At 36.8% G+C, this 27706-nt stretch overlaps 1 protein-coding gene across 2 annotated transcripts; it reads right to left on the reverse strand.

Annotated features, from left to right (window-relative positions):
• Positions 1–27706, reverse strand: LOC113706844 (CHD3-type chromatin-remodeling factor PICKLE). 2 transcript variants are annotated; one of them, XM_027228872.2, is made up of 31 exons: positions 27554–27692; positions 27161–27304; positions 25783–25920; positions 25546–25700; positions 25139–25300; positions 20878–21122; positions 20681–20776; positions 20438–20574; positions 20151–20363; positions 19960–20067; positions 18846–18896; positions 18640–18739; positions 18005–18147; positions 17825–17922; positions 17420–17558; positions 17138–17307; positions 14050–14116; positions 13841–13963; positions 12106–12215; positions 11946–12027; positions 11189–11386; positions 9304–9454; positions 9113–9218; positions 8781–8855; positions 6051–6112; positions 5844–5920; positions 4610–4740; positions 3846–4302; positions 2330–2462; positions 1060–1133; positions 1–972 (listed from the first exon to the last, which is right to left on the reverse strand). In XM_027228872.2, the coding sequence occupies exons 2-31, from the start codon at positions 27299–27301 to the stop codon at positions 433–435; spliced, it is 4482 nt and encodes a 1493-aa protein (XP_027084673.2). In that variant the 5' UTR covers positions 27302–27304; positions 27554–27692; the 3' UTR covers positions 1–432. The 2 variants fall into 2 exon arrangements, with proteins under 2 accessions (XP_027084673.2, XP_027084672.2); XM_027228871.2 differs by having other exon boundaries at positions 27161–27706.

The following is a 27706-nucleotide window of genomic DNA, read 5'->3' on the forward strand; positions in this document are numbered from 1 at the left end:
TTTTCCCAAAATCAACATCCAAATTCCACTAAATACATAATTAACAAGATATCAAACATCAAAAATCCCAGGTTAAGCTTTGGTTTGGAATGAGAATACAATTAAGTTCTATTGACTGCAACATATCTTCACGTGTAGATTGTTTCAAACAGTACACGTACAAAAACCAGCTGTACATTTTGTTGAATCCGGTAATACTAGCATGAGATCTCCCCAGTGATATCAATCTAAGATGTTTCATATCCTCCAATACCATGTTCTTTATCAATCCATTAACAAGAGTTAAGAAGACAAGGGCCATCCCTCTCAAGTCTCCAATTCAGGATGAAAATGAAAAGATTTTGTCAATAAGTTACAAACGCTCAATTTATTTCATGAGCTGGAGTATTAGTAATTGGGTCAATATCATCCCGCTTTTCCTTCCTCATTATATCAGCAAATACCATTTGGACTGTTGGCATTTAGATCCGCATCCTCCTGCTTATCCTTCATTTCTATATCAGCAGTATCAGCCGTACTACTAGGATCCCTGTCATCCTGATTTTCCTCCATTTCTAATTCAGCAAAACCATTCGATAAACATTCAGCTTTGGTCTGAGCTGAAAACGACCCTGCAGCAGCAGCATATCCAGGTGAATTGACCTTTTCTCTGTCAAGGTTAGCTTCTACTTGATCCTCTACCTCCATGGCTGAAAACTTCAATTCAGTTTCTACCGCAGCACCACATGCAATGTCATCTTCTCTAAGTGCAGACAAGGAGTTGGGTTGCAAATCTTCAGACTGTTGGTCATCTTTTACTGTTCGTTTGTCTATACTAGGAGAATCGTGCTTTACTGAACCGAGAATTTCATCTATCTCATGGGCAAAGGCTTCAAGTATGAGGAGGTTGTCTCTCAGCTTGACACTTGCTGATTTGTTGGATAAATATGCATCTAATGAATCTCGTGCATTTTCGGAAAGTACATTTGAAATCTACAGATAGAAGTTGAGAAACGTGAGCAATGTATTAAGACTGTTTCCACCAAATAGCCCTTCCAGTAATGCTATGCATTTGGTTACCTCATTGTACAGCCGAGCCAAATCCAAATGATTTGGTTTGACATCATGAGCTGCTGCAGAGATACCTTCAGGAGCTGCAGTGAAAAGGGTCAACAAAAGATAAAGGGTTAAACATTACACAGCAGAAGGTCTATACAGCATCCGCTTACAGTAAAACCATATTAAAGGTTGCTCTTTGTCAAGAATCTATGGGTTTCTTTCTACATCCACAAAGAGCAAGCAGAGGGAAAACAGAGACAGGATATCGTTAGACTGAAGCAGCCAAATTAGCTGCCATATGTTCTGTTTAGACACACTGAAGCTGATAAATAGTCGTGAACAAGTATATATGGATGGCTTAGAGTACCAGGACATTCAGTTTTAACAAGCCCGAAATTAGAAAGGCACATTATTCTGCAAATTAAATAGAGAGTAGCGTTCTGAAAGAAAATCAATGCTTGGGGCTTTTGAAAGAAGTATTTGGACAGATTTCATATTATGGAAATAACCTTGTAAATTACTCTAAAGCACACTAGCACTTGAGAGAACAGTTCTAAGGAGTAACTTCGTGGATTGATAACTGCATCCAACAGAGTAAGTTGTAGCCAAGAGTCCGACAGAAGATATCTTCAAACTTGGAACTTCAAAAAGTTATAATAAAAATAAAGTTGGATTTTACTTGATTCCGGTAATCCTACTTCAAGGCCCTATGCTACTTGGACTTGTGCACAAGTGTCGGATATCGGTACTGTCTAGGTGTCAAATACATTCATTCTCTAAATTAGGATAGTAACACTTTCAAAACTCAGATATGGGAGTACATGCCACTTTTCAAGACTTCATGGGATATCATTGATTTTATCCATGAAATGAATTAATCTTCAAAATGATGAAGATTGTACTTAACTCTAGCAATACTGGTGAAGTAAAGCCCAAAAGAGTCTCTTCTTCACCATTCTCGAGGGAAGATAATTGCTGTAACTAAAAAGCTTGGTCTTCAACAATTCTTAGCAAAGTCATAGTTTTGAACAAAAGGATATTTTACTAACAATGTTAAAGCATCAGAATTCAAAGATACAGCAGTAAAGAATTCCAAAAGAAGTTTAGGCAAAACTAATAACAGTATCAAATAAAGACACTTGCATTTTACCCATTCAAGGTTTTGGTTTTAACCAAGAAGAGTCCCATAAAGAGGAAAATAAATTAGTAACCAGATCTGAGTCTCATTACCACAACAAAAAAATACACGCATCTTCAAGTTGACCTTTAAGCAATAAGATGTCATACTTACAAATGATTTCAATTTGAGGCAGGTAATAAACCAATTGGTTATATGATTCCTCAAATTTTGAAGCTGGTATATCTTTAACCTTGGGTTCAGTCTCCAGTACATCGTTATGCATCTCATTTGATTTTTCATCACCCTGTAATTAAGAAAGAGCCAAAAATTGTAAACAAAGTATATGGAGCCAAACAAGTGTAAAATGATGTAGTATTTGTTTCATACCTTGCAACTCACTAACTACAGCCTTTCTAAGTATTTTAGTCTAAAAAACATGGAGAAGTATCGTAGACCTACTTTTGTTATTACATGACTTAATGATATAATCATATGCAAATCATTCAAGACACAGATGACAGAGGTACATATGAATCTAAAATAACCAACTTAACTGCTAAATTATCCAACTTTTAGTCATCCCTTTAAATTTAATGCTAACTCAAAGGTTTCTGTTGGTGCAATTATGACCATACAAAAAGGTCAAAAAACAAAAAGCAAGAAAACAAAACTCGATTCTCCTCCATTACTCCACACTAACTTGGTCCCATTTTCCTACCCCTTCCTCTTGGCTCCATAACCGTTCTCAGCTCTCCTGTGGCCCTTTATTAACCACTGCCCCATATATCTATTTAATCTCCCATTTAAACTGCATGGCCAGTGAAACAATGTAAAAAACACAATCAGGTTTAACAGAAAACAAATTGCTTCTATCCAACTTCTTATACAGAGTCTGATAGAAAGTCATATGTAGAATGACGCCAACTAATTAACCAATGCTAATAAATATACTTGACATTTTTATTCACTGAATTAGGCTCTAAATTTGGAGGACTTCATTATTGTTTAAACCACAAGAGATTATTGCTTGGACTTTTGTCGAATGTTAGCTCTGGGAACAGGGAAATTTTTCTGTGCTGGCAGATGAGGTGGATATTGATGAGGGAAAAACTGGTGAAAACAGTAATGGATATTTTGAAAGAAATGCTTGTGCTTTCTCCCCTTAATAGATAAAGACTATACCTTCTGGAGTTTTGCAAGTCGGTTGAGACCTAGTGGCCAAGATATTGTGATTAAAATATTTAGTTTGCTACTAGGTTTTTTTCCTATTCTTTTGGGTTCTAAAAGAAAAATTAATCACCACTAATGAACTAGAGATCAATAAGAATACTAAGCACAGAGATTATCAATGACTCCTTTCTACAACATAGTGACGTTTTGTCAGACAGAACTCTTAGTGAATATTTCAAGAGCTTGGTGGGAAAGGACCTGAGAATTAGCTAAAAGAAACATACATCCAATGCCAAATACAATTCTATAGCACTTCAAATCTGATGCAGCTGAAACAACATCCAATGCCAAATACAAAGCACTTCAAATCTGATACAGTTTTCCAATAATTTGCTCCTGTGTCTACACATAATTATCTTTTTGCTGTTTCGAGGACTTATTTAACTCTCCTATGAAGTATGCAAACTTGGAATACCAAAACGCTATTAACAGACCCATAATAAGAATGAGAACTTACAAAGATTTCCTTTTGATACTCAGCATTAAGTGCTTTCTCCAAAAGCAGGACTCTCTTTTTGATAAACTCAACTTGTCTTCTCTGCATTTCTCTAAAATGGTACAGTATTGAAGAATCCTGGTAAAACTGTGGCTGGCTTCCAGAATCAGACATTCCATGTGCAACTCCAGCTCCATTATCATTTCCTGTACCAGTTTCCTTCACCTGGTTTGTAAGTGTTTCAGCATTAGTTGCATTCACACCATTTTGTGCTTGAACTTCTGCCTCTTGAACGGAAACTTGAGACACCTCGGGAGCTGGGAATTGGGTTTGGGGGGCACTAGAAGCAGCAAGCTGAGATTGTGGAGCTCCAGCGACTGGTATATTAATAAAGGGAAGGTTCAGCTCTTTACAGATGACCTCTTGGATCTTTAGATCCTTGTCATCAACAATTGCTTGCCATCTACCATAACCGTGTCTAGACATCCAAACCAATACAAGGAAATCAAAAGACTATATGCATACAATCAGAACATAAAGAATTAAAAAATCAAACAAAAGATGACGTCCAGTGTCTGCCTGCCTGTATGTGTGCGCACACAGTCTCAAGCACATGGACAATATGGGCAGAATTGACCTCTCATGAAAAAATAATTAGGCAATATTCTTTTATGCTTTTTTTTTCTTCGAAGAGTACCCATGTGTCCTTCCCATTTAGTAGTCCCCCACCCCCAAAAAAACACCTCCAAAAAAAGAAGGGAAACGATGGAGGAAAGGAAGCATACTTTAACACTGCTCGCAACAGAAGCAGATCATGCTCTTCCTTCCAGAGTCTTCCACCCTTCAGTCCGGGAAAGCGAGATATGATGTCATCAACAAAAAGGGCAACCGATGCTTCTCTGCGTGAAGCCTTCACCTGTCACTCCAGGAATGGTCTGTCAGAATCATCTGAAATGAACTGCAGTCTAAAAGAATACCAAGGCACCATAATACAATTTTAGAGCTAGAAAAATATGAACAATGCCTGATTGACATCAAAACATACACAATTTTGATCCAAAAACTGAGGCATTATAAAATGACAAGTCCATTTTCACAGGCACTAAAAAATAAAAGGCAATTACGACAAACAAACACACGTCAGCCATACCGAAAACTCGTCATGTAACATGTTTGTCCACATTCAGACATAGTACAAGGCTGATATAAACTCGGACACTTTAAAAAAAAAAAAAACTCAGACACATGAATGCAATTCAGACATGCCAACCTAAGCACACTCTAGCCTAGTCCAAGTCAAATAATGTGTCTGCTGCTGGCTTTCTTTGCCAATTATGAGCATGTCAATCGCCAATTGACACAAAAAAAAGGAGTGACTATATCTCTTTCACTGAGACAACAAGAACGATGGTATTCTGAACAACTCGCATCACTAACAAAGATTTGTTGTATGTTTGTCTGTCTGTGTATAAAACAAAACAATTGTTCGTTCTATTTGTGCATCCGTAGCTGTCAAACATAACCTGTCAAATCACTATGTATAGTAGAATTGTTTAGTACAATAACTAACACGTACTAATTTTTTCCAACATACAAGTGCAAAAAAGAATATTCTTCATATAAACAGTAACATGAAAATCTGGAAAATAATCAAATAGATAATTCAGAAAATAAGAAGATAGGCAAAAGTTTACATAGCGCAGTCACTCCAGATAGAGAATAAGGAAGCACGACTTTCCTGAAATGTCCTGCCAAATATGGAGTTCAAACATTTATTTCACAATAGGAGCCATTCCCAGACCAATATTCGAATCACTCATCATAGGCAACCAGAGATACGAGGTTTGCCCATCCCAAAATGCCATGGGGAGAGAGAAAGTACATAGAACCTAATAAATTAATAGATTGCTGAGATAATTCAGCACCTCAAGAAATTCAGATCTACAAAACTGATAGTCCATCAATTCAGGTTTACACTAACATCATGTAGAGGATCCTATTTGAGGCTGCAAAACTTACTTTGTCTCGCACTAGAAGTAATACTGCAATTCTAACAAGTACATCCTGTATTCTAAGCCCTTCTTTGGGGACACCATCTACAGCAAAGAGAATTAGAAAGTCAATAATTATGTAAAAATGTGTTCAAAATAAATTACTTGAAATTGCACAGAAAAACTGTGAGAGACTTGTTAAAAAGCAGACAATCAGGCGAGAATAAGAAACCACCAGAAAAGGTTGGTGAATCAGTTATATCCTCAGCTATGTGAGACAAGAAAAGCGTCCCATAACTGCAAGAAAAATTAACAAAAAAAAATTGTTAATACATGTTACAGTTAATTGTAAGCTGTATTACCTGGGGAGAACTATTTTTACTAGAAACCAGGAGCATTTGGCCGGAAGTGGATTTGATACAAATGGGAGGAGGATGGAGTGTCATAACAGGGGAAATTTTAGTTTCAAAATTTCTTGACACTGTTATAGAGGGACTGGGCAAAAGGCATATGCGTTATTACACTATGTAGCCCATCCAAACTGTTGTGCAATGTTATCATTAAAGAGATTTAGATAGTACTTCTCCCAAGGCCAGTAGTGTATAGATATCAAAATCAAAATTCTAATTCCACAATGCTTGAAACATCTCCATCCATATGAGAAATTCTGTCCACTCTAACTACCTTAAGTAGATTATCCATCATGTTTACAAATAATTGGATGAAGGGATAAAAACCAACACAACTGTCCGTGGGAGATGAGAAAGAGGCTGATTTGTTGTTACACTAGTTGGTGCCTCATTTAAGAGTTGGAAGTCCAAAATTGGACCCCAAAAAACAATTTAGAAAAGGACAGATGAAGTACTATATGCAATTTCACGACAAATTTAGTGAAAATAAAATACAAGACAGGGATGACAGTGATAGGGTTATTGCCAGAGTATTTGTCCATTCCCCGATTAATGGTACAATATATGGGGTCACGTAAAAGGTATAGGGGTGAGAAGTTCACATCTGATGTGAGGCAGGTGATGCAAAATACCTTCCTCCAGCATATCCTAATGGCGTATAGAAATAAACATTCACCGTGCATAAAAGAATGCAATGTTACATATTTTTACAACTTTGCTCCAACAAATTTGCATTTTTTTTTTCTCGTATTATAACATTAAGTTTCAAATTTTGTCGTGGAAGTACCAACATTTCCCTGAGAAAATATAATGAAGGACAAAAAAACTTTTGCAAGAGGTAGATGAAGGCGGCGACATGTCTTATGGAGCAATGGAGTGGCAGGACATGAGTGAGTCGCTTCCCTGACACTGTGGGTGGAGTAAATTAAGAATCCTTACCAGTGTTTAACTGTTTGCAAAGAATGCATCAAAGACCATTCAGAGAAAAAGAGAGGATAATGCAGCTGTTGAAAGGAAAATTAAAATCCTCTTTTAAGCCACATGGACATTCTAATTTTTATGTACATAAAGTGAAGATTACAACTTTCTGCATGAAAAAATTGATCTTAACTTATTGTCAATGGGTTGCTCTTTTGATGCCTCAAAAAAAGTAGAGAAGCTCATAAAACTGAAGTACATTCCCATGTAGTATCAAGGGGATTCAAGGCATTACACATAGGAACTACTTTCCATACACTGAAAATGTGTATCCAGTTACATCAAATTAAAAGAAAATCCTCTTCAATGCTAGAATTAAATTATAACCTACAAATATCAAAATAATTAACTCACATAGATGTGTAGTATAAGCTCTAGTGATTACCACATCAGCACCATTTTCAAGTAAAAAGTGAACAAGTCAATGATAGAATGGTTAAAAAGTTACTATTCGATTACTAAACACCAAAAGGTATAGGAACAGGACCCGATCGATTATTAACCCTGTCTTCTTAACACCAAATTATCTGATTTCAGTAACAATGGACATTGTTATTAGACAAGAAAAAGAAAGCAAAAGAAGACAGTCAATTATAAATACAGCAATAAGTACAGAATGTACTACTAGCATAAAAGATTATACGCTCAATAGTTTTATAGCTATCAACTATCGAACTAGCAATAACTCCAAGTAGAATATAATAGATCTTGCTCTAATATTCCAGCCATACCATTTTATGGGGCATACTTGCTTGTTGGATGTATAGAAGTATTTGAAACTTCATTTAAAAGAATACTCTATCCAATCCCTTTTGCATCTTTCAGCATAAAATAGCTCCCAGTACGTTTTATTTATCTATAATACATTTCTGACTCAACCATAAAATGGCAGGAATGGTCAAATTCTGCCACAATATCTTAAAGGAAAGGTCATATATTAGAAAAGATAAGTGCAGATGAACACAATCACGTTTTAAGAAGCTTTTTTTTTTTTTGGACTGATTCAAAAACCATCATCTCTATCTTGCCAAATCACTCAAAGTGGTTTAAACAAAACTAAAGGGCATGCTTTCATCTTCTCCTGTAAACACTGACCATCTTCCATCCTCTTTCCCTTCCTTACCTAGAGAGTTTTTTGTGTAAAGGTAAGTCAATGCTTCCTTTACTTCCAAAATTTGAATCAGTAAAATTTTTCACCCGATGCCCTATTATGAGACTTAATGTGCTTATGCTAGTCTACAGTATCATAACGATTACACTTCAACTTTGAGTTTTCCAAAACCTATCTACAAATTACCAAACAATTTTCTTCAAATATCTAAACATGAAATTCATACTAAAGTGCAACAGAAGCATTATAAAAGCTATCATTTAGGCTTGCGTTCCCCTTGTGAAATTAGTTACTTGTTAAACTTGATGGCCTCCTTCGTCCGAAAATCTCCCAAGTTAAAAGAAAATTTTTGCCTGGCATAGAACTTCTGAAAACTAATGTTGCTACTGCTACAATTTTGGCAGTCTAAGCAAAAAGTAGTCTGATCCAGAAAATTCATGCATTTAAAGGAACTGAAATCACATACTCTTTAATTTCTTCATAACTCTTCTGTTTTAGACGTGTTGTAAACTCTGCCCAATCAAAGTCGCCGACACCAAACCTACAAAACAAGGCACAAAGATTAACATGTACAAACACACACATGGGGACCAACAGACAGACAAGGAGAGAGAAACAGGGAGGTACGGCGAGAAGATGAACTTTATGTTTGACCTTTAGCACCACTTTTCATGTTATCCAAGTGTAAAGAAATCTATAATACTAAAAAAAGGACAAGCCCTGAGGGAGGACAAGGGGAGATGACGATGGTGAGAAAGATGGAAAAACAGAAAGCAGTTAATAAATTCTAAAACAGACCTCATCAAAATCTGCACAAATGCAGCTCTTTGGTTTTGATTAAATCCCAACACTCTAAAGGATCTCCCTTCACCTTCCATTAGAGGTAGTGGTTCTGATGGGTCCACTGAATGGAAAATAGGACACAATTAGTTGTCACGTTATTACTTTCATAAGTATCTAGAAACTGAAACCAACGATGCACACTATACCACGGGTCTTCTTCCTGTAAGGCCTTCTCACAGTTGGAGCTCCAGCTGGAGCTGTCTCCCCATCAGTCAACTCAGCTTCATAGTTATCATCTTCACCATCAGAACTTACATCTTCCAAACCAGCAAGATCATCTTCCTCAACAGACACCATCTGGATAGAGAATTTAGAAATTGTAAGTTGAAGCATCAGCCACAAAAAAACCAGGGAAATTCTCAGTGTTACCCTATCAAGGATGGAAATGCAAGAAGTAAAGGATATCAAGGTCAACAATTGCAAAACAGTCCATATTGTGTATGCAAAGAATCTCATTTTATCCTAAACTTTCCATGGTGTACCATGCCGTTCATCGAATTTATACCTGTAATTGATCTTGTATAATCAATTACACTTTTTAAGCAACTCAAAAATAAGCTTGATCTCTCAGCAGTATTTCAAAACAGATTGAAACAGGATGGTGCAAACTAGCACGGATCCAACCACATGGTTGACCACCACCAACAGAATAATAAGACGGGCAAGTACAGCAAATACGAATTACTACATAATTGCGAAATAGAATTCACAAGCAGTTATAGTTGGCCCATCAATTTTGAATTAACCCATTTCAGTGCTTCATTTCTCTTGACATTCACAGCAACCAAACAATCAATAACAGTCTTCCAGGACTTAAATCAACTAGAGTGACACAAAGTGCCAGCCTCTCACAAGCTTCACCAAAAGGAGGCTAAAGAAGGACTAGTTTTACCCTGCACTCCATTGCCAGCCCATGCTACTCGAATGGACGTTTCAGACTGATTAATGTGAAAGCCTGTCTTCTTTTGTTTTGTTTTTATTAATATCAGTGCATCAGATCATCACTTGCTCGGCCAAGAGTAATGGGATGCCATTTAGATAATAGAAATGGTGCTCAAGACTGTTACTGTTACTAATAGGTTTCAGGCTTCTTTAAATTTTTTGGACAAACATTCCAAAACAAAAGTTTTCATTGCAATTTCTGCACATAGAAACGGTGCTCAAGTAATTATATCTTAGGTCAAGCCATAACTTATGATGTTTTCACTGGACAAAAAATGAAAGCGTAGACTATACAGATTTTATTCATCCTCCCAGCTTGAACACACAGAAGCTTAAATCTTGATGCCAGTCAATGGTGAAGCAGAAATAGACCAGACACACCCCTTTATATTTCTCTCTACCCTTTGACTGCTAATTAGCCATTGCTTTCAAAGGTCCATTCCCACATCCCTTTTTTCCCGGAAAAGAAGAACAAAGAGTTACCTCTACTCCTTCACAACTAATTAACCATCAAGATCCAGATCTGTAACACCTCATTCCAAGCCACAAAAGATGTGGTTTCAATTACTTTCTATAACCCCAACTTGTTTCTCTCATCGTATAGTACATCAAACTTCGCAGTGTCAATTCATACCATTGGAGTCACATTCCCAAGACAACCCGTAATATTAAAAATACATGCCACCCAAATTCCCACAGTTCCAAGACATTTAAAAGATGACCAGAAACAATGAGTAAACTGACAGCATTTCTAGATACTTTATAGATGCTTTGTATTGCACAATCCAAAAGCCTAGACCACTTCAAGTCCACTGTGCCCTTTACAATGTTTTGCAGTTAATTGATTGTGTTGTCAAAAGAAGACAATATATTATGTCTAAGTAGCCACCTGCAAAATGTTTAACTCCAGTGATATGTTTTCCTTAATACAGGCACTGACAGACAAGATTAGAAAACCATTTATGTAGTAAGCTTCAGCCAGAATATAAGTCAATTTCTTCCATCAGATCAAAAAAGCTGAAATAATTCAGGAAATCAGTTAGCAACAAGACACACAGACAATTTCAAGACTGTCATGTCATGAAGTACCTGTTTTCTGCTTCTCTTGCCTTTACCCATAGAATTGAATTCTTCTACTTTATGAACTTCATATCTGTCTTTTAGCAAGTCCTCCCAGTAACTAGCTCTTTCAGAATTGTTCACTGTGGCTTTGTTCTCAGTAGAAGGCCCTGGTGCTTCCTCTTCTACCCCAGCTTCTGCTTCATCAATGTACTCAAAATTTGCCACCTACATAGTCAAACTTTCAGCTTCTTCAGCCTCAATAGCAGCTTTTTTTATTGGGTGGTTTTGTGGTGGAGGGGGGGGGGGAGGAAGGGGGGTCTGTGGGTGGGTTTGAACCCAGGAGAAAAAGTCAGAATTTAATCAAACCCAACAGCAGTAGGCTATCCAGTAAGGGAAAAGTGACCTAGACTATCCTTGCAAGCCAACAAAGTAATCTTTCAATTTGCTTTCTAACAGTCAATTGACCTCATCGAGAATTGTATACAAAATTGAATTGGAACTGCACGAAAAGTACAGAAACACACCCCCCACCCTCCCAAAAAAAAAAAGAGAGAGAGGGGCAGAGAACATAAAGGAAGAAATGAACCCAAATATAAACTGTACAGAAATGAATAAGTCAAGATGGTCCAACAAAATGCTAAGAAAAAATGAATAAGTACAACTCTTAATTTCAGTTCACAATCATGGTGCTTCCAAGTACAGCAGGGGGAAGCAGAGACCATAATGACGTATAAGAACAGCAATTTGCTAGCACAACTATAACAAAGAAAAGAGTATATCAGACCTTAAAAGCCTTCAAAAACCCATCCTCTTCCTCATCATCCATTGTAGTCTCTTCATTACCAACTTGTTCACGGTCGAGTAACCTATATATAAATAAAATCATTAGACCTCAAAACAAGTAATTTTATGCGTAAAATAAGATAATTTAACAAAAGACAAACCTATCTATCGCAGACTCATCATAATGAATCTGTCGAGATTTCCCAGTTTCATCATTGTCATCAGCAAATAGCTCCTTTGAACCATACCTTATGATGTCATCTAATTCCTCCTGCATTAGATCAAAAATCTTGTCAGGCTGTTATATCAGCAGTTTAAAATAAAGAGGGTTATCTTTCTAGGACCTTAACAATCTAGGGTCTCTAGGATATGGCCAGTATATGCCACAAATCTGAATGAAGTACAACAGAATAATCCATAAACACAGGTATCCACAGCACAAACAAAGGGCAGGACAGTATTGAGAGCAACTTCAGGAATAGCACATAAAGAAATTGAAACCCCGGGCTCAGGAGCGTAGTTATCCGATAAAAAGACCTACCTAACGCACTTTAGCATCATCTCCAAAAGGGCCCATTCAGACACAAAACAAAAGGAATATTATGCCATTCCTCTAACAAACTTTTTGGGACCATTTTAAGAAACATTACTTTGTATAGGACATTATTCTACCAATATGTTTTCTTTAATTCTTAATGCCTACCAATCACCACTGTATAGAGGAACTGATACGGTGCCCAGATACAACAACAGGAAAACCATTAAAGTCTATGACAAAAGTCAAAAGGGGCAGTGCTGGATACATCAAAAAGAGAAAAATGTGTCTTTATCTTCTTGAAAGAGGAATTAAGACAGTAACCAGCAAAATTCATCTTCTAGACAATTATACTTTCGTAGGAAACTTACAACACCTTCCAGAATAACAGACAGACAAAATGCACTTTTAAGAAATCATTATCAAGAGAAATTTTCTGTGAATGACATCCACCTTATTTCTAATTCCAATTTTTTCCACAATAATTATTTTGGACTGTTTTGAGAGACTTCACATCACAGATATATCATATCCTACGCATTTTCCAGTAAAGTAAAAATACCAACCTTAGAGATGCAAGAAATTCTCCTTTACGCATAGATCATTTTGGCTTACCATCTCATGTCATTTTTTTTTTAAGCATTTCTTTTGGGTCAGTGAAGCTTATGCTGTATTTCCTTGCCAACATACAACATCCAGCCAATTGCATTTCAAGTTTCTAGCCTTGGACAAACGAGATCAGCGTATAAAAGGAATTAAAATTCTAGTGATTGAGTATGAACCGCTGGATATTCTCGAGGGAGCACAATGGAAATCTACAAGAAATAAATGAGGTTTTCTTTTCTTTCATTTCCTTTTTGGTTGTAGCAGGGGGAGGGGTGTTGTGTCATTCATTATCCAGGTAGTTAAAAGGATAGCGATCAAAGAAGTCAGGCATATAACCACAGTGCATCCCAAACAAAATTCGGTGGAGGTCAAACAAAAGGATAGGTCAAAGAAATCAGGCATCTTCTTTTCAAAGTTTCTCTTTCTTACAACTATGAAAACTTTAGACAACTGTCACTCAATGGAAGTTGTTATTCCAAGAGGAAGTTAATATATCAAATACAGCCTACCATGACCCAGCCCATCAAAATTTCCTCTCACTCCCTAAGCCCTCAGCAGAACACTCAAGAACATATAAAGAACAGCACGTAAACATTTTCTCTCAACCAGAGTCAGATCATTTCCTCAGGAGTGGAAAAGAAACAAACAACAAGGGCAATGCAAAAAATTCCTCAAATGGTCAGGATTAGCAGACTAGCTGGTTAGGCAACATAAATTATCTTAGCATTTTGGTCGAACAAGGAAAGGAAATTAACCTGATTAATGTTTTGTGCCTTGAGCCTCCCAACAACAAGATGCTCTAGCACCATTTTCTTCTTAGTCATTTGCATCATCCTTTCTTCAATAGTTCCTCTTGCTATGAGTCTGAAAATCATTACCTGCAGCACAAGGAAATTACAAAACACATCCAGGTATGCCAGAAGTAAAAAGATTGCTCAACAGCTATTCAAAAACAATGTCTGACCTTGTTTGTCTGCCCAAGCCGATGAGCTCTAGCCATTGCTTGCAAGTCAGCATGGGGATTCCAATCACTGCAGAAGATATTCAGTCAGTTAATATCATAAATCAGGGAACAAAAATTGAGGAACAACAACAACAAAAGCATAACAGTAAGAGGCAGAATAACAGAAAATATCAGGGTGCAAGGAAAGGAGATATAGACATCCCAAAAGGAAAAACACTATGGCAACCTAAATCAACATGTTAACCTTTACTGGAAATGATAAGAGACTCTGATAAAGCTTTCTTACCAAGAACTACAACATCTAGAATTTGTGGTACTCAAACTACAAGAATCCATCCATCAAATTCATCATGCTTATGCGCAACTTTCTGTCTAATTCTTGTCAATGTCAGCAACTCAGTAGAGTCTAGTGTCACTGTATTAAATGTTCTTAACCTCATTTCACTAATTCTGAAGATAAAAAAAGGAAATGCACCAGTTTGGGAAAGGCTAGTGGTATATGCATCACTGGCAGAAAAGATGGAATTTGGGTGGTCTAGATAAAGTTCAATGGGCGCCAAAAAGTGGTTGGGTGCACGTGAAAATTCTCTCTTTAGAAAATGGATATGAAACTAATACATGCTAACTTTACTTATAAGAATTGGAAGAGGCAAGTGATAAGCAATGTAGAATTAAAAGCAGGAATCTAGGTTGAGTTAGAAATGGAAGCTGAAATCATTTAAAAATTTGTTCTGGAAGAAACAACAAAGGGAAGGGTAAATCAAGCTTCATTAAAGGAAGAGAGAGCAACTATCAGTCTCCAGAAACTTAGGGCAGTGCCAAAATGCCGCCAAGTGCAGGAGCTTTGACATTTTTTGGCTAACACGTGCGCTGGAATTTCCGAAATGGAGTATGTCAAATGCATTTGCAGGTGTAATGATACTCTGAGATGATGGGTGGTGACATGTTAAAATGTGGTGCTACTGGAACAACATGTCTTATGCCCTTGCCAAAACACCGGCCATACAGAGGAACTATAACTACCCTCTGATAAAAGATCAGTAGTACGAGTTTTTCTTCATTTCCAGCAATAAGCTCTAAGGCATCGAGTCAACAACCCTAATGAAAAAACATGATGTCAATCCTAATTCCTGTGCAAAGCTAGGTCCACTAAGCAGCCTAACAAGATGATAGAATTCAACCTACCAGCAAAGCAAGCTAGCTAAACTTCACTCAACAAAATCATGATTAATGTAAATCTAAATATAGTCCATGATCCAACAACTAAAATCTGAATCTTACAAGTTCAATTCTGTAAATCCGCTAGGTAAGATAGAGAACTATTTCTACAAATGATCTTCATCATCTTCATGCACTAATACACCAAATCTATGAATTCACGATAGCATATCTCATACACACAACGTAGGAAGATTCAGAACATAGTACAGCTAAAGGGAGAACAAAACCTTCAAAAAATAGTGGTCACTCTTAAGTTTCAGTTCTTTTTTCCCATTTCCTTTCCTGAAATATCATGTAATAGCTCTACATACAGAAGCATGCCATCAAATATATCTAATGTTAGGTTCTTACACCTAGATCCCCCTTGTCCTTCCACTTTCCTATTCCATTTCTACATTTCAAGCACTCTGTACTACAGTATAATATCTGCAAAATATCAGCCATCTGGAAACCTGAAAATCACACTCGTGTCATGACAAATCAATCCTTTCAAGTCTAGCCACATTACTTGCCAACCCATCCATCCTCAAAATTTTCAAAAAATTACATGACTGCTGTGCAGAGCACATACATTGGGAGATATAAGTTAATATCCTGCATCATCATGTAAGTCTATATTAAAATCATTTTTTAAACACCATAAAAGTGTCAACAAAAGATTCAAGGGATTAGCCACCACCAGCCCCAGTGCCTCCAAATGATTGCTGGTGGACTGCAGAAACTAGCAATGATGGCACAGTGGATGTCTGTGCAGAGTATTAATCTTTACAAACTAGTCCATCAATTAAATTTTCCATTGTCACAGCAAGATTTTGAGTTGTTATTTGGGTATTTTTTAACAAAACAGTAGATTATATTGTTTTTAATAATTTTCTATGGCTAGTTTTGTGATATGTCTTTGTTCAGTTAATATATAAAAGTTACTTCATTCAGAAAAAATTTGGAAAAGGAAGAGACATCACAGCGCAAAAGATGCTCTGCCATTATGTATACTACAGATTTATTTCACACATTACTCAATGATAAAAGGAACCGAAAGGCTTCTCCTTTTCCAATTTTGACATGAAGGCGAATCATCATTACATGTTTCCTAGCATGATAGTCATTGGGAACATCATACAAATTCCAGGCACATTACAGAATAAACAAATCAATGAGCATGAGGACCTCAAATCTTATCTGTGACCATTAGTCATCAGCAGTAAATAAGTAGTTAACATAGCTTTAAGAACTGAAATTGCTCCAATTTGGTTATTACAACTTCAGAGCAAAAGAAGTTTCAGAGGACCAATGATGCACGTGCTAACAGCTCTAGTCTTTTCTTTACACCATCTAAACTAATTTAGGTTACTGTGGGATGTTTTTCAAATCCCAATATTTTCTTATATGGAGCTTCTTCAACAAAGTTTCGGATGACAACAGCTGCAGCCAAATAAAAATGCTAGACCAGTGTTCTTAAGTTTGCTTCTAAATATGATGCCTAAGATACACTCCGGTAAATTTGATAGTGGACAAAGCACAGGTCCAATGCCGATAGGTTAATCACTTAAAATCCATAGAAATATAGAATGACTAGAACACTATTTCTCAATGAACCATTCTATCTGTTAAGTCCGATAATATCATCTGGCTGCTAAAATTTTCCTTAAAATAACTTGCAAGAAACATAACAACCACCCACTAAATAAAAAAGTGGATCCAGAAACTAAATGATATATGAGGGTAGATATCTCAAAATCATTGCATATAATACATTCATGTGTGGAATAATACTCAAAATTAGAACCAAGAACCACTAGCACAACCATTTTCGCAAATAATACTTAAAGGTAACACAATTGATGGACTCCTGAATCATAAATATCACCTGTCATATATGATAACCGTATCTGCTGTTGCAAGGTTTATTCCCAAACCTCCAGCCCTTGTAGACAGTAGAAAACAAAACCTGGAAGAGTTCTTTAAGTTGAACCTGTCGATTCGAACTTGCCTTTCTGCTCCACCAACTTTTCCATCGATTCTTTCATATTGCCATTTCTGAACCCCCAAAACCAAAGGCAAACACACAAAAGTTAAAAACAATGGCAGCATCAACTTGAGATTTTCCCCCACCCCCAGTATCTAAATACAAATTGTTTAGCATCCTTACCCTATAGTTACAGTAATCTTCTAACAAGTCTAGCACATGCTGAAACTGTGAATATATTAAAACTCTGTGGCCCTGCTTTTTAAGCTTAACCATCATCTTGTCCAGAAGCTGCATTTTCCCAGAAGATTCTAACAGTTGTCTGTCATATGAAAATAAGAGTGACCCATTAACAAAAGCTTCAAGAAAAAAAATTAAAAAAAATTCAATTATCACAAAAGTCAGAATGAGCCTCATTCAATATTGTCAACCTGCCCAATACATCAAGCATCTTAAATGAAACAAGACCCGCAGATCAAGTACATAGACTAAAAAAGTTGCAAAAGTAAATCTGTGTAACACAGGGTGGGAATTCAGATTATTCCATAAAGAAGATGTATGAGTAAAAATAGAAGTCCACTCTTTTACTTGTTAAACTCATTAGAATCCTCTGGTTCAACGCCTTCTAACATGAACGGGTGACAACAGAGCTTGCGCAGTTCCATGACCACATTAATAAGGGATATCTGATATCAGGAATGCATTCCAATGTCAGGAATTAATGACATAATCAACATGGACATGTCATTTGAGGACACATGAACTCACTTGGGCACCACCCTTCCGAGTTAATATCTGATAGTTACGAGTCAGAATTGCTTTGTAATATTCTTTCTGCATGCTACTCAGTTCAACGCGTAGAATGAGCTCCTTTTTTGGTGGTAACTCCTTCATTACATCCTTCTTTACTCCTGAAATTCAGCAGAAACAATGAAAACTATTTTGAAACTTTAGCTGCATGATGGAAGTCTTCCTTTTCAAAATTCAGTCATATGTTATATGCATATATATATATATATATATATATATATATATATATGCTTAGTGGAGGATTCATGTACTTTAAATAGATAACGGAACTATTCAACAAATTGAGATTTTCTCAAACAAAGTAACTCATAGAGGATTTGAGATTTAGTTTTCCAGATTTATCTGAATCCATGTCAACAATCCAAAATAAAGCTTAGGAAAACACATACAATATCCCTTTAAGGTGTAATTTTGTAAGAACAAGGTAAAAATGTCCAAAAATAAATCTAAAGATCTTTCCTAAGAAGCAACAGAAAGCAAAAATATGCACTCTCAAACCACAACTCATCTTAAGCTTATGAAGCATATGCCAATCAAACTCCAGAGTAAATTGAACCATAATAAGGAAGCAAAAGCCACAATGCAGATCTTACTTCTAAGCAGGTGGGGCGCCAGCATCTTATGGAGCCTTGATATCTGTTCCTCCTGACTAATATCCTTGAATTCTTCCTGAAACTCCTCTAAACTACCAAACTAAGAAAATACACAGAATAGTTATATTCTAATACCATTATTCATCCATCTAATAATGAACTCTTCTAATTCATTTATGGTAACCTCTTGGGACAGTGGTACTGACCTTTCCGGCATCAAGAAAGTGCATAAGCATAAAAAGTTCATCCAGATTGTTCTGCAATGCATGAAAAGGGAAGTCAACAGGTAAAGAACAAAAAGGATGGGGAAAGAACTGCAAAGCCTATTAGAAAAAGGAAAAGAAGCCATGAAGACAAAAATAACTACCAAAACAAAGTTAAATCAACTCAATGATACCAAATGAAAACCAACATCTTGTTACCAGACTATACATGTTAGACCAAAAAACCACCACCTCCTTTCAGGAGAATTAATAAAAAACAAAAAGATACTGTCATGATCTCACTGAAAGATGGATGCAGAGAGGAAGTTTTTAGTGAAAAGAACCGATCATTATCTAATCACAAGATGGATTAAGCAAACTATATTGCATAAATGCAAAGATGCTAACCTGGAATCCACACCCTTGAAATTCAATAAGATTTTAAGTCTTAATACTTGAAATAGTTAAGCCATTGCACGCAATATTATTTTCTTCGTTGGTGAACTAAAGCAGCATGGAGTCAACCATCAGGGTGTTACACAGTTGAAAATTTGAATAAAATCTAGAGTAGTTTCTTTCTTTGTCTTGAAAAATTAGCTCATCAGTACCACTAACAAATTAGAAATAGAAACATTTTGTTCCTAACTCTAATTCATATCAAGCCTTTATTGGCCTTAAGAAAATCTCATTGAATTTGTTAGAATCAAAACTATAACCAGCAAGGTTCAACACATGGATTCATCTCGAAAAAACTTTTGCATCAAAGAAATTGTACGAGGACAACAATTTACCAAAATCAATCTGAACCTGGGAAATGCCACCTAGATACTGCTTGCAGACAAATATTTCAAAAGCATTATCAGCTTGAACATAAATTGCAGTGCAAAGTCCCTCATGCACTCAAGCATCTCAAGGTCAAAAGAAAATTGGCAATTACCTTTTACCCCCCACAGTGATTTTCTAGTGTCAAAACTGCCTTTGATACGACCAAAAAATAAAAAAACTAAAATTTCTTTTTGGTTAGTCATATCCACTACAAAGCAATATGCCTCCAGAAATTACCCGTAATTAAGACAAACTTATATCCGTGAGAAGCTGAAGAAATAGGATTATAAACCTGAAGAGGAGTTCCAGTCAAAAGAACACGATGTCTGGTAGAGAACTGCTTCAATGAAGAAAACAACTTTGAATCCTTGTTCTTCAGACGATGACCTTCATCAACAATCTAGATTGAGACGTAACTCAGCTTTGAAGATCAATATTATCATAAACTGAAGCATGATTATTCAAGACAAGTAAGATATTTACCATACACTCCCACTTAATTGGTTTCAGCGTTATTGTATCCATGTTAATCATTTCATACGATGTCAGAAGGACATCAAATTTTATCCTATCTTGCTTGCTTTCATTGACAGTTTGAGCAGATTTCTTCTTCTTGTTCTTCTTAAGATTTTTGGGAAAGTAAAATTCATATTCTCTGATGACAGCACGAGCTTGGGATGAACCAACATACATCACCTGGAGCAGTTCAATAATTAGACATGCATACAAGTATAAGATAATTAGGGAACTGGAAAATCCAATATACTTACAACATTCATTTGAGGTGCCCAAGTGGCAAATTCACGTTCCCAGTTCCTCAATGTTGAAAGTGGAGCTACAACAAGGTGAGGAAAGACACTCTCCTCAAATAAAGAAGCTAAGAAAGCAATACTTTGTATTGTTTTTCCTGCATAAACAAATGCCACACACAAGAAAGGCACAATGTTCATCAGGAAACATCTTCTTTAGGAAGGGCCAGAAGGGGAAAGTTTAAAGCAAGCATTTAAGCCTACCAAGGCCCATCTCATCTGCAAGGATCACATGTGTTTGTTTTGACCAAGCAAACCGCAGGAAGTTCAATCCTTCTAGTTGATATGGATGCAAAGAACCTTCATTCAACCAAATTAACAACATTGAAACCAGTCAACAAGTAGCTAAAATGAAAACAAGGTGCACAAAGCATCAATAAAAACATTATAGAATTAAATACCTCCAGAAAGAAATACCGGACTGCTTTCATACTGTTGAAATTCTTTCTGTTTCTTTTTTGCATCTGTAACATCATGGGAACTGCTCTTTTGTTTAGCTAAAGATCCTTTGCGTCTAGATTTGATTTTATTAAATCTTTCAATTTCTTGCTGAAATGAAGCAATATCCGACTCTGACTCCCAATAGCACTCATCATAAGGAAGCTCTTTCCACTTCACAAGATACTCTTTCCCATCATCTCCATCCCTATTGGATACAATAATATAGGGTCCACCATAACATCATCATGCGCTTAAAGCAAAATTATAACTAAGCTCCAAAATTTTGAAAATTCAGAAAGGATACAAATATGAGAAAAGACCTTGATTGTAAGTTTGAATAAGGCAATAACTAGAAGGCAACAAGAAGAGTCTAAGACCTTACAACAGCTATCTTCAATAAGAAGACAAGATACTCAGTCAGGAGGGGATATTCTAGTGAAAAGATTGTGACATGTCAAACTAAATAACAAACAGGAGATATGCCTGTAGTGGAACCGACATTCAAAGGAAGCATCTTCTCACCGTGAAAGGGTTATATTAAAAGCTTCGCAGCAACCTGCAGCTAGATTTATTTCAAAGTGCTTATGAAGCTGTCTGCATCCCGTCAAAACAACTAAGCTAAAAACTATCATATAATGCTTGAACAAGCAACTTTCCTTTTACTATTTTTATTATTTTGGGCTGAAAGGGGCTACCAGCATAGCTAACCCCTGTTGGCACTATGATTAGGGTTTCCACCCACTGTAGAATTTATGCCATAGCTCTGCTTCACCAAAGGATGGTAAACCTTACACAACAGGCCCAACAAAGTGCAACTGAACTTGGGCACTCCATTCAATGGCATCCAGTTAAACTACTACCAGCAGGCAGGTTCAGATTTGACAAGGGAGATCTTTAAAGCATGAGCATTAGCCAACAAGGCCACCACATTATTGGTGAAAACAATCAATTGAATGAATAAAAAAGCATCATAATTTCCTTCTAAAGCTATTTGGAGGCCTAGCTGATCGATTAGGTTTAGTTTATCTAAAATGGTAGCAAAGTAGGCCTTGACAGCAGTGACCTTGCAAAGCGGCCAACTATTTAGATTTAAATAATATGAATTACCTTACAAGGAAAAGTTGCAGCAATGGATTTGCACAAAAGCAAGAAGTGACATTATTGATCGTAGAAGAGAGAGAAATGAAGAAATAGCAAGGTGCTTGGCAGAGAGAGAACAATGTTAAATTACCTATGCACCTCCTAACAGTCCTAGCACCAAGAAAAATCACACATCATTTGATATTTGACTCATCTCCAAGAGTAGCTAAACTTGTTATAAGAGAACAGTACAGGTACATTGTAATCAAGTCAATGAGTTGGACATGAGCAGTCTATGAAATTATCAACTTCATTGAATTGTCTACTTTTTTTAACATCATAAGTGGATTTACCCAGCAAATCGGGAAGGTCCTCTTTACAGACTATTACTAACTAATGATCCAAGAAAATTGGAAAAGACATACAAGAGACGAAACTTCAATTTGGTAAGTTGCAATTTGGAATGCGACAATAAATTTTGACTATGTTTGCAGTTTAAAATATGCTATGACTATTAGAGTAATTTGGCATATAGCTTCCTGGTAGGCTGCTAGAATGAATCTGTTTTGCGGCCCGATTCCATATAGGCTGAGATGTACATGCGCAATAATGAGAGCTATGTGCTGTCAAATCTTGGTCTCCAAATATTCTTCCTCTCTCTTATGCTAAAATCTAGTCAGAAATGAAGTAGCCTAGCTCTCCAAGAATATTGGTTGTATAAGATTTGTGTATAAGCTGTATGGAACAGCAAATGAACTCACTCTCTTAGCTGTAAAGCTTAACAGATCTTGCTATTTGCATCTAATTTCCTACATTAATTCTACAGTTGCAATTCCTATTCTGCACAAATTCAGCAACCTAGCTGTTATCCAAAATCCTCCAATTACTTGATGTTTCAAAACAAATTTTCTGTATTCAAGTGTAACACTTAACCAACTAAAGTAGCAATTCCCAAAAGCCTTACAACCCCTGAAATAAAGTACAATACCTACTAAATTGTCAAAGTCATGAAGCTGAAACTTAAAAGATTCTGCATCAATTTGTTACAATGGTTGGGCATGACGGCTTCAAACATTGTTGGGCTCCAGCACTCAACTTGCACCTTGCACAGGGCCAAGATTCTTGAGCTCAAACAAAGATTTACTCAGTGATACTACTTCATGGTGCACATAACCAATCGTTCCTTCTTCCTCTCCCCTTTTTTGTGTTCCGTCACAGTAAGTGCAAGTGCATAAAACTATGTTGCATGATTTAGGAAATTCAAAAGGAGAGGAATTATATAAACTTTTAGACCAGCTTCTGTTCATTTATTAATTGCTCTAAGCCATTTCATCTTTGCCTTTTTTACTTCAGCTAAGGGCGGTTTCATTATAATTCACTGACCTATATAAACTGTTGACTCGAGAAAACTTTGCATCTATGGAACTCATGTCTCCAGTGAAAAAACAACTGCCAAACCCTTCATGCACCACTGGTTTTAGGAAAGGAGATTCATGTCCACATATTCTAGTTTCTCGTAGGGATAAATAATGAGGCAAACCACCCCATTCCTCCATCCCCTACTTAGAAGTTAAAAATCAGACTGGAAGCAAGTAATGAGCTTGAACATGTCTATAAAAGTTCTCGCCAAGAGCGATTTCCAACAGATTACTGGAAACCAACTTTTTTGTAATACTTGAATATGGAGTAACACAGGTCCTAAATGAATAAACTTGCACCTCATAATCCTGGAAAGACCATTCCCATTCTTTTTATGTCTCAATCTCTCAATATGCTTTTCTGAGTAACATAACACCCATCCTAAAATATGTTACAAGGACTTGGGTACCGGTGTTGGGTACAGGTGTCGGGTGCAGGTACATGTCCATGTGTCAGATGTTCAAGTGTGTCAGTATCAGATGGTTATAGTATGTAAACTTGGATGATGGATATGTATGGAAATTCGAACTAAATTGGTTAGAAAGAAAGAATAAGATAAAATGTGATTATTTCCAAATCTAAAAAGGGGTCAGAATATAATTTAAGTGGTTAAGAGTAGAATGAAAGTACGAAAACTTGGGCAGATCAATAAGTAGATGAAACTTTTTGGGCTCTTTTAAAGCTTTATCACAACTTTTGAGGGTTTAGTTGCAAAAGTATCTTTTGTAAACCCTACTGGACGTCTTATCTTCCGCAGCTGTAAGACCCTTCTCACTCTTTTATCCGGGGTTGCAAAAAGAAAAAAAGCAGCAGCTTAAATCTCCAACCTCCGGTGGCAAGTTCTCTTCCTCTGGCTTCCATTTTGTCATCATTCTTTTCCTTTGGTTGCATAGATTTGGCCTAAGATGGGTTCTTTTTTTATCTTTTCCTCTCCATATATCTTCTTGGTCTTCTCTTACATCACATCGCCTCCAACCACTGCAGGCGTGTCATACCTGTGTCCCGCCCCTGTATCCGTGTCGTATTGTGTCAACATGGGTACTCTAGAGGCAAGGGGACGAGTCTGTGTAACATAGATCCTAAATCAATAAAACACTGCCTAAGAATCCAGGGAGAGTCAACTATGTCACATTTGCACTCATAGCTCATGCATTTCTTTTCCTCCCACCAATTACTTTCCCCAGTTACATTGGAATCTTTCAGATTGGCTCACCGATCACAACTACCCCCAACTGAATTTTGAAGAGGCAAAAAAAGCAGCGTGTCAACTTCACACCATTTTAATAGTTTTGAAACCAAAATATCTGCAATGAACTGTCTCTTGCATCCCATAAGATTTGCACTTAAAAGTTGAAAACCATACATTAGGAGAAAATGATCAAGACACTTCAACATTCCATCATCCTAGGAATGAGACCCAATTCAAGAATACAATGAGCCACAAATTTGCACATCAAAATATGCAGAACTTTTAAAAAACTATAGTAAGCATTCATCTTCGTTGTTGTAGATATTCTGAACTCATCAAAAACAGAATTCAAGAAGTAGCAAGATACAAAAGGATCTGCAAATTGCAATTTAAAACGTAACCCAGAGACGACAAAATAGGTTATCAAATTGAAATCTTTGAAGTGAATGAAGAAAGGCGCTGAAAGTGAAGAACAGAAAGCTTATTCAAATTAGCAAAAAGTAGAGGCCGGTGCTCGGAAGGGTTATAGAAACCTGCAAGCAAGAATCCGGTCAACAGTTGTCCAGTCAGGACGAACGGCTACATAGTCATCATCAGAGCTATTCATTGACGAAATTTGTCGATGAAAATTGTTCACTTTGGTTCTTAATCTCGGTAGTGCCTTGTAGGCTCTTACAAATTCTCTCTCTGGCACCCTGCAAAGTATACAGGAACGAGGCATTTTTCTTTATTCAACATCAAGAAACTTAAAACAAAGATGTCCAAGATCTACATCAAATCAAAGAGGATAAGCACTGAAAAAACAATAACACAACAATCTTCAGTCTGATACTGCAAGTTGATAGCATAGAAGAGTCCAAAGTGTACTAGAAAGACTAGCCATTAAAATGGGATCCAACAAGCGAAGATGTCATCAAGAAAACTCAGAATTGAAAATTACCATGTACAATGGAGATAGGACAATCCTTTCCACTTAACAAGATACTGTTTGACAAATATTTGGTTCGAGCCAAGCTTGGTGGCATCACTTTCATCTGCTACCGTTGGCCTCATCTCACAGTCCAGTATCTTGTCAATATCATTAAGAGGGCTAACCTGCAGAGACAGAAGCACCCAAGTTGTCAAAGACTCATCTGAGTTCAAAATAACCAAATATATATAAGGAGCAAAAGCATACACATTCAGGGCACCTCCAACTGCTGGGAAGAGGAGCCTTGAGAGGTGGGAGTAAACATTTCGGGTGGTATGCATACGTGCATGTTTCACATAACAAAAGATTCCCACTTTCGCCACAAGCCTGACAGCTATCAGCTTTCTGCAAGAGACAAAAATAACAGGAAGAAATTCAAAAGAATAAACAGGGAATGCACATAAATGATGCTACCATTGAAGTCAACACCAGCTTCATAAGTAGATTGCAATTCAGTTAGCATATTCAGTCAACTAAAAGACATTCAAAGTCATTAACCAAACAAATTATGATCCAAGATAAGCAGACTTCAAAGATTGGACTCAATCTAAGTTCCAATTTTTCATGCCAATAATAGATGAAGAGAAAGTTAGAATCCTGGAGTCAAAGAACATAAATAACATTATGTGCCCAACCACAAGTATTGAGACCCATATCCAGAATTCTTGTATCTGTAGAGCAAACGTACAAATATAAACTGTATTACAATGCGCAGAGGTGAGAAGCTTTGATATGCTTCAATTTAAAATAAGAAACACAAAGCTTCAAACAATTAGCCCTCCATGTCAAACAAACTGGATTTAAAGCACTGAGAGTCCTGGAAACAGAACCATCCTCCGCTTACTCCACAAAAAGGTTATTGAGCAAAGTTTTCATCATGACCCAATCAAAAAACCGAAACAATAAGTGCTGCAAGTTTTGAGTTGTTAAAGAAATTATTATGCAACATACAATGGCTGCAAAACAAGCGTTAGTTCCATCTGTAATTCTTGTAATGACAACTTATATAGGTGAAGTTGTTTCACAATCACCAAGAGAAGAATAGAATAGGCCACGTGATTTTCACTTTTAACGAATATGTATATTCAGGTAATTTTACTTCCCCTTCTTTGTCCTTAATTTCATTTAACATTGTTTCTGAGGGAGGTAGCTTGCTAAAGGAACTTGCCACCAAATGTAATTCGTCCAATTTAAGTACAAAAAATAACCTCCCTCCAACATAATTTAGATAGCTTAACAAGCGATTTGGGTTCCCCAAGAAGATCAGAAGGAAGACCTAGCTCCAATACCAAGATTTTAGAATGATAAACATTATCACTTAAAACACCAATGGCAATTCCCTGCTCCAAAGTTGACACACTATGGAATACTATATGGAACGGTCCAGGGATTTTGGACGGGTTATATCAAAACAATCTCAGCTAAGTTCCTACGAGGAGTTTAACTCATTCTTCCATTCCAGTGATTCTGAGACTGATTTGAGGAAACCTATTAGAAGCTATACAACAATTTCATTTATTTGAGCGTCCAATCTAAGATGTTCCCCACAATATGAGAAGAAAAAAATAAAAAGAATGATGGATACCGCGTCAGGCCTGACAGTTCTCTCGAACTTCTCCTCAGAGGGTTTGGATTTTGAAATAGTAGCTTCGTCATCCGAATCGTCCAAGTTGTAAACCGGTTTACGATCTGTTCGAACCCGAAGCCTCTCCACCAAACTTGCCATTCACTGCATAAACACAGCACCCCCGAGAATTCAAATGCCACTCCACTTCCGTGATTGAGTTACTAGTTCGAGAATAGAAAAAGAAAAAGAAACCGCGGGAACTTTCCAATTATATGCTAAAAGCTCCTAGCTTGAGTTGGAACTAGGGATTAGGGTTTGCTTTATAGACTGAATTGAGAAGTTGGTGTGCATTGCGGGAAGGAAATGCAGGCGTATGTATACCAGAACAGACTACAAATCACCCACAACTACCTCACAACTGAAGGAATGGCTTTCACTCAGCTCTGCAGCAGCGGAGAGAGAATCCCTGAGTTTTGAGAGCTCAGGAACAGTGTGTTCGCCGGTTCTTCGTTCTTGTTATGGGAGGAAACAAGACCGATGAGCAGCTGGTAAAGAAAGCGGGTC

Source organism: Coffea arabica, chromosome 8c (assembly GCF_036785885.1).
Source record: "Coffea arabica cultivar ET-39 chromosome 8c, Coffea Arabica ET-39 HiFi, whole genome shotgun sequence".
Classification (NCBI taxonomy): domain Eukaryota; kingdom Viridiplantae; phylum Streptophyta; class Magnoliopsida; order Gentianales; family Rubiaceae; genus Coffea; species Coffea arabica.

Coding starts and splice junctions, on each gene's coding strand:
- LOC113706844 (XM_027228871.2), bottom strand. CDS start 27,301: ATGGCAAGTTTGGTGGAGAGGCTTCGGGTTCGAACAGATCGTAAACCG. Junction 25,701..25,782: donor GTTGGAGGTGCCCTGAATGT/GTATGCTTTTGC, acceptor CTGTCTCTGCAG/GTTAGCCCTCTTAATGATAT. Junction 17,923..18,004: donor CTCGGAAGGGTGGTGCCCAA/GTGAGTTCATGT, acceptor TCCTGATATCAG/ATATCCCTTATTAATGTGGT.